Below are 8,074 nucleotides of genomic sequence, written 5' to 3'. Positions count from 1 at the left end.
TACGCATTCACATTAAAAGCGCATCCCCTGGTTTAGACGCGGTCTACTAGAAATCCACAGGAGATCGACTAGTGGACCACGATCACCGTCTTGGCCACCCCTGCTCTACCTCATACTAAAAGTTAACTCAAAGGTGAACAACCCCTTTCAATTGGCTGGGCCCTGGCATATGACAGGACTGGTACATCCAACTGACACTTGAGACAAGCCTTCTTACCATGCATCTAACCAGGGATGTGTGTTGATGCACCTTATTATTGGACTGTTCCTTCACATTTAGCTTGAATTATCGGAGGCTACATTTTTACTAAAATACATTGGTTTAAGTCGCAAATAAGGCAAATGCTTCAAGTCGGTCACCCTGTTTCATGCTGACGGCAGTGCTGCTTTAATAACAGGCAGTATAATCAATGTAAAGGCAGTGGTCAGTAATATCACTATACGGCAGGTTAACGCTCTCACATAATGCATTATCAAGAACAGGCAAAAAAAAAAGCGAGAGCGGCCGGATGGGGGAGAAACAAGCCTATAGCATCTGCTGTATACATTAGCCATGAGACTTGCAGGCCATAATGAGACCGTTCCGTGACAATGCAAAGGAAGTAGAAAGCCAAATGGTTCCTTTTACAGAGGATGCTGTCAGTTGATTGCTTGGTGCTTGACAATGCCCTATGAGAATAGGCTCTGCTGCGTGAGATTAAAGGAACGATATAAAGAAAATATACTTTTGTTTACATTTCCCCGGCAATATAGAAAAGAAATCTGGAAACATTTAAAAGAAAATGACTCGCGTACGAACCGCTAGGGGATTGCTGCATTCATTGCTTAAATGGCACATAGATACATCATGTTTGTGGCTGGTAAACATGCTTTAATCCATTTCCGTACTTATGACTGATGATGTAATGAGACTACAGGCTGAGAAAGACTACAGATCGATAGGAAATGGCAGACAGCACAGCGCCGGGGATGTGCAACTACAAGCCACCTGCAAGGAGAAGGAACACACAAAGGTTTAATAAATTAACCGTAAGGCAACAGCAACCCCCGACTTTACTTCTAATACAAAATCCGGCTGATTGGATTGGGGTGGAACATATATAGAAGCACTAGCATTGGGGGGTGGAAGATGGTGGTGGTTTTTAAATATAAGTGCTGTAATTAGTAACCCAAAGGGGCAGATCAAAAGGGAGGTGGGAATGTCTACTGCTTTATATAAAAGATACAGGCAATGTCAGTGACACCTCTGTGGCCTCCAGGCTGCTGGGCATTGGCAACTAGAAGCTACAGGGGCACAAGTGCTGAAGGGTTCCTGGGGACTTAATGCATTCTTAGCCTTCTCACAACCCAAATGATGCCATAACTGCTTTATTTTCATGGCATCTACCTTAACACTATATACAAGGGTAGTGGGCATGGCTTACTGGACTTTACCATGGAAAAATAACAAGACCTGTTTTGACACCCCAAACAAAAAGTTGCTAGCCTGGCCCCACAAAAACAATAAACTCCCCTGTCAGCTGACCATCAACACTCCCTGGGCAGACCCTTCCTTTAGAGTAGTGGTGGTGAGTTGTGTGTTGGGCACTCAGTTGGGCCCAGGGAAGTTCTTATAAAGTCACTGTAGAAAAGACCCAATGCAAGCGTTTAATGGGAAGCAAGAGGGGACAAGGGGATTCTGGAGACCCCAGGTTGTAGTGTGGTAGTATAGGGGCTGCCACTAGATGAATTCTGAGTAGACAAGTTGGGATCAATAAGGGAGTTTATGATCCATGTAAGAACAGAGTCCTCCTCCTGATGTAGTTGGAAGGTCTATGCAGGTGATCCCAGATGAGTTGTGGTCATCAAATCAATCAAAAGGATGATATGGGCCAATATGGAGATTCATGGCCGCCCTTTGTAGTACTGGATCATGTGCAGAATGAGTTTTTGAATAACAAACGAATATGCACCCATAAAGGAACATTATCATGCCCTGTAAGGGCCAAGCAGAGCTGTTGAGTTCTGTGTAGCAAACAAACTGACCATCAGTTAAAGATGCGGAGTCCCTGTTTGGACTCGTCATGGCCGACCCCTTACCCATCCTTCTGGGTTGGGGCCTGTGCAGAAACACCCAGCAGATGAGTTGTGTGTTCTAGATGACTTTTGTAACCCTCATCGGGGGCTGGCGCGGGTCAGAACCATAGGATCCTTTTTGTAGTAGTGGGGCCTGTGTAGAGCCACCCGGCGAATGAGTTCTTTGCTAAAGGCCCATTCTGCTGAAGCTTCCGGAACCCCTAGAGGGGCTAGTGGGGGCCAGACCCCTATCCTGCTGTTGTAAAGCAGCCCCTGCATAGGATTGTGTTGCAGATAAATGCCATTTATAGACACTTCTACCTGTAATGTCCTGTATTAGCGGGGGCCTGGGAGCCCCTATGGGTGAGTACTGTAGAGCAGATCAGGGGGGGCAGTTGGGGCCCTGTGGGTGAGTTCTGTAGGGCAGAATGGGCCCCTCATATGGAGACTTTGGGGCCCGGGTACGGTTCCCCCCCACACCAGAAATCATCGGGCTGCGGGATCTCCAGTAACCAGATCTCCTTCTGGGCGGTGCCCCCGGCAGGGTTGGCTGAAGCGGCAGCGGGCCCGTCACTTTCCCCGGCGGGGGCGGCGGAAGAAGCAGCCGGTTGCAGTAACTTGTAGTAGTGACAATCCCTTCCATCCGCCGGGTCGTACGGGGGCGCCAGGATGTCCAGGAAGGCGGCGGGCCCATCCACTGCGCTGATCTGGTGCAGGTTCTCCCGGTGCGGAGCCAGCAGGCAGGGCGGGCTGCTATCCCCCAACTCCCCCACGGAGCGCAGCGCCGCCCGGCGCACAGAGCCGCACTCATAGGGGAGGAGAGGCGGGCTGAAGGCGGCAGCTTCGGGCTCCTTGGCTGCTGCTGTTCCCCCGGCCGCTTCCAGGCGATCGAAGCCGCTGACGCGCAGCTTGCCGTAAAGCACTTTGAGCAGGCCGTGCATCCCCGGGTGGTCGTGCAGCGGGATACAGGCTCCGGGGCGCAGCAGGAACACTCCCATGCTGAAGCACGATGTCTCACAGATGTGCATGTATGTAACGGGCGGGCCCTTCCCTCCAGCGCTCCGCGGCCTACCCCCTCCGAGACCCACATCTTCCGCCCGCACCTGGCTCACTAGTTTCCGCAGCTGCCCCAGACTCTCCGCCGACGGGCCCGGGCCGCCCCCTCCGGTGCTGCGAAAAGTCTGCCGGGCCTGGCGGGCCACCTTCTGTATTAGAGAGCTCATCTCGTCCCGGGGCATCTCCCTCAGGCTCCGCTCAGCGCTTCCCCCAGGAGCTCATTCCGTGCCGCCTTCCCTTCAGCGCTCCCGCTCGCTCCTTCTCAGCCGGGAAACGGGCATCCGCCACCCCATTCATGCAAATGGTACGCCCGGGCAAGGCATTCTGGGGAATGTAGTTCGCCTGGCTTTGCCTTTCAGCCACTTATGCCTGTGGGGCGGATTCACAAGTTCAGCTTCGAAACTACATTCCCCAGAATGCCAATCGGGTCAGAAAGGGGCGCTTCCTGTCCAGGCTGGGAGGCGGGGCCTCGTATGATTTGTGCGAGAAGTCCATTGACTGTGACATTGCTTGGTGCCTGTATAGTGTCACAAGGGAATTCTGGGTAAAAAAAAAAGAGCAACGACCTCTGTGGTGTTGGGTCAGGCACATATGTTCTGATCTGCTCTGCGTTACTGGCAATGCAGCCGGCTGTATGGCAGGCATGTTTGCTTTATTCTGGATGTCAGAATTTCTGTGGGTTTTGTTGTATATTTACAGAGCCAGGTCATATTACTGTAGGGAAATAAAAGCATTCACTCGTCACATGATGGGACCTTTTTAAAACCAGTAGATAGCCATCCCTCTGTCATATGCAACAGACAGACTTCCAGCTTTTGTTGAACTGCAACTGCCCACATCTTTCAGACAGCTCAACCCTGTGGAGGATTCTGGGAGTTGTAGTATAAGATGAAGGCTGCACATCTTCGTATACTGTTTGTATAGTTGTAGTTAACTATAATGTTGACTACAACTATACCCACAGCTTTAGTTGGACTGCAACTGCTCGCATCTTTCAGACGGCTGAACTGGAGCCTGATGGAGGATTCTGGGAGTTGTAGTATAAGATGAAGGCTGCACATCTGTTATATACTGTGGGTATAGTTGCAGTTAACTATAATGTTGACTACAACTATACCCACAGCTTTAGTTGAGCTGCAACTGCTCGCATCTTTCTGATAGGGTTTAAATTGCTAAATGCTGAATTTACACAATTTTGTTTTGAATCACGAAGGCCTGTGTATGTATTACTTCAATTGTTATGATTATCCTCATTATCTTGTCTTTGTCCAAGTTGCTCCGGCCTTGATTATCTCAGTTAATATTCAAGGCTAAGAGATCATAATAAAGCTTCAGTAGCTACTTAAATATTTTCTGTATTTCTACTAATAATTGCAAGGCATATGTACCCACCCATGATACGTAAGCATAATGGGATGTGTTTTTCTATCTACTATATAAGTAATAACAAAACAAAATAAATTTGAACTTGTTTGCAATACACATACTGGTTGTATCATTTGTACAAGTTCCCTGATCAGCGCACATGCGCAGACGATATCAGATGTTTCGCCGACGCACAGATTAAATCGAACCGGTTCGTGACTGCTTAGATACAGTGCAGAGAAGCACAGACAGAGTTAAAGAGATTAACCCTTACACTTTCAGACGGCTGAACTGGAGCCTGATGGAGGATTCTGGGAGTTGTAGTATAAGATGAAGGCTGCACATCTGTTATATACTGTGGGTAAAGTTGCAGTTAACTATAATGTTGACTTTGCCATTGCTGCCTATTATTGCAGCTATAAACAGTGAAATAACACACCAAACACACTGCTTATAAGACCCAAATACAATTTTATGGCCTGATGGAAATATGTAAATGGTCAGTTTTATTTTTGTTTTATTTGATGCAGCTGGTCATCTTGAAAATCAGGTTAACCAATGACATCATTGGAGGAAGAAAAGTGTTAAAAACGAAGAAAACAACCATAAAAGCAATTTAATGTATTAATTAAAGGAGAAGGAAAGGTACAATCACTGGGGGCTGTGGCAAAATGTTAGGGACCCCCAGTGATTGTAATCGCTTACCTTATTGTAAGGTAAACCTTGACCCGCACCCGCCTGAACCTGACCTGACTAGCCCCCTCTTTATATAGACCCATGCCCGGCCCCCCACAGATGATGGGCGGGAAGAGCAAGTGGCTATAAATCGGTAGCCGGAAATGTGACCCGCAAATGTGCTGAGGTTGGCCCCAACCCCCCGAATTAACTACTGACCTTGCTAGTATGCGTGCGCAGTCACTAAAAGGTCCGGATTTGCGGGAACCTAGGGTGCACCTGGTGCTCTTAATGGTATAGGACTGTGCATTCAGTAAAATATAAAGTACAGCATTTCTGTCTGTATTGTGTTTTAGCTGTTAGTTGTCCTTTAAAATAAACAACCCACTAAAACCAAATGGCTTTATGCTCCCCTATGGCGGTTTTCCAGGCTGTTTGGGGTCCCCAGTAGCTCACTGATTGAAGACTAAGGGGGGAAGCAAATGACAAACAGTGCTCCCAGCAGGCATCTGTTTAACCAAACACTGACATGAACTTCAACTCCACCCCTGCCATTATATTACATAGGCCCCGGGGCTAATGTGAAATTGTTTCAAGTAGGGCCCCATGCACGCTGTGATTTATTTTAGTGATCCGGCAGCGTGGGAAATCCTTGAAAATAAAAGTGTAGCCTTATATTCCAGGCTCTTATGTTACACTACAGAGGTCAGAGCACGTTCTTACTGCCTGTATTGTAAATACTGACTATATAACTATATAACTAACTGACTATAAAGATTTGCAGCAAAATACGGCACATTCATGGCATATTTTGTTAGTTAATGGACCCCTGTATGATATAGTCAGGGGCAGTGCAATGGGCCCCCCATTGTATTAAAAGCTGAGTAGTTCATATCTGTAAATGTGAGCCAAAAGAATAATAAGAATTTTTCTTGTATTTCTGAATGTTCTTATTTTTATGTACTTAGAGACAGACTATCTGTCAAATTTACGACTATTTTTTCTACACAGTCTTATCCTTTGGAAAGTTATAGGAATCTGGGGTATGCACATCCGAGCTGTACATTTAGGATTATTGTATATATAAGGAAGCACTATGGGCTGCGCAGAGGGCAATGACACTCTCTCTGTAATATTTCATATAGTTCCTAGAGCGGTGCTGGCTACATGCTGGATTGACCCAGTAAGCAGACAGTAAGACCTAAAGCACACATAACATTTCTTCTCCAGTATAATTCAACCTTAGAGAAATACCCTTTTCATGTTAAGGAGAGGGAAGGCCGCACTGGCAATCTATGGATTCTGGCAAATGCCAGAGGGGCTGCTGTAAGAGGCCATAGACAGTCACTATTTATTGGGCTGGTGGAGGGCTGTTTGGGCCTCTGTGTACTTGAAGTGCCAGGGCCTATTCTGAATCCCATTCCGGACTTGGGAGAGTGTGCCTATACAAACCAAGCATTACTATTATACTATCATACTATCATGCCGGGGGCTCCACAGAGAGAAGGGACCTGGTAAGAATCCACACTGGATTTAAAAACGAAAATTTGTCTCTTAAAGTTACCTGAAGCTGCTTTTTGCTGCCCCTGGTAACTTGTGGGGCGCTGCTGCCTGGGGCAAATATCTCAGCTCGCCTCATAGCAACAGCGCCCCTGCCCTTTTCCTGTCACCTACATTTACATGATTGTTGGTTAGGGGGTTGGGGAAGGGTATGGGGTCTATTGGTGTGTGTGATAGATGCCTCTGGGTGTGGATGGCAGGCAGTGGCTTAACTATGGAAGAAGCAGACTGCGGTCATGAGGGACAAGGTTGCCCAAACCATGGGGTCTGCTTCCTCTATGGAAATATCTGTAGAGAATCCCACAGGAAGCAGGGGACACAAGCTGGTTGGTGGGGGGTGGCTGGGTAGGGTTGCAGTGCGCACTGGGCCTCTCCAAAGATTTATTTTGCAGGTGGGGGGGGGGGGGGCTGTGCCCTGTAGTCACATTGCTGATGGCAGGGTACTGCAAAACCTTAATTAGTAGATTACAATTATTTAAGATTTAAAATAAATATTCCAAAACAGGGGCAACATTCTTGTTTTTCTATTTCTCTTTTTTTAAGAGGAACTAAACACCCTATTGAATTTTAACCACTAGTGCCCCTGTAAAGCCCCCTTCACTCTCCCTAGCCGCACCAACAGGGCTTCCAAAAAGTGCCTTGTTTCCATTGCATGCCGGCTAAATGCAGAGCTGAGCTATGGGCAGGCCCGGACTGGGATACAAAATAGGTCCTGGCATTTCAAGTACACAGAGGCCCAAACAACCCCCCACCAGCCCAATAAATAGTGAGTGTCTATGGCATGACTAGATAACTAGTCTATGGCAGGGCTGTTCAGCTAGAGGCCTGTGGGCCTGATGTGGCCCTCCAAAGGCTTTTAATGGCCCCCAGTCTGCTTAAAAGCTCTATAGACTTTACTGTATGACATAATCATTTTCATTTAATCTGGCCCTTGCACATTTTATAAGAGAAATAACATGCTCACTGCATGTAATAAGTTGGACAGCACTGGTCTTACAGCAGCCACTTTGGCAGAACTTTGTCCAATATGGCAACCCACGTGCTGCGCCAAATCTGGCTGATCTGATCTTTGAGCACCAATCACATTATAATAGGAGCCTATGCAGTCCAGTCAGGAAAATACCAGCAGCCAATGTGGTCCTCCCCCAAATGGTGGGCAGATATTTGGTGGGCAGACCTTTAGTCTGGCCTCATACAGTCCAGTGAGCTGCTCTCTCTGGAGAGACTAAAGGTCCCCATACACGGGCCGACTATAGCTGCCGATATCGGTCCCTTGGACGGATTCGGCAGCTAATCGGCCCGTGTATGGGGAGAGCAGAGCGGCCTGGCCGACCGAGATCTGGCCTGAAATTGGCCAGATCTC

At 47.6% G+C, this 8,074-nt stretch overlaps 1 protein-coding gene across 1 annotated transcript; it reads right to left on the bottom strand.

The window, feature by feature from the left end:
• Positions 1-206: 206 nt before the first annotated feature.
• On the bottom strand, positions 207-3,628 carry ado (2-aminoethanethiol (cysteamine) dioxygenase). The gene has a single exon (XM_002939541.5). It carries the CDS (start codon positions 3,291-3,293, stop codon positions 2,493-2,495), a length of 801 nt encoding a protein of 266 aa, XP_002939587.1. The 5' UTR covers positions 3,294-3,628; the 3' UTR covers positions 207-2,492.
• Between the last annotated feature and the right edge of the window lie 4,446 nt (positions 3,629-8,074).

This window comes from Xenopus tropicalis, chromosome 7 (assembly GCF_000004195.4).
Source record: "Xenopus tropicalis strain Nigerian chromosome 7, UCB_Xtro_10.0, whole genome shotgun sequence".
In the NCBI taxonomy this organism is placed as follows: domain Eukaryota; kingdom Metazoa; phylum Chordata; class Amphibia; order Anura; family Pipidae; genus Xenopus; species Xenopus tropicalis.
The sequence above is the reverse complement of the archived record's forward strand: the minus strand, read 5'-3'. Positions and strand labels throughout refer to the sequence as shown.

What these genes read in the sequence shown, in the direction of transcription:
- ado (XM_002939541.5), bottom strand. Translation starts at nt 3,293, where the DNA reads ATGCCCCGGGACGAGATGAGCTCTCTAATACAGAAGGTGGCCCGCCAG.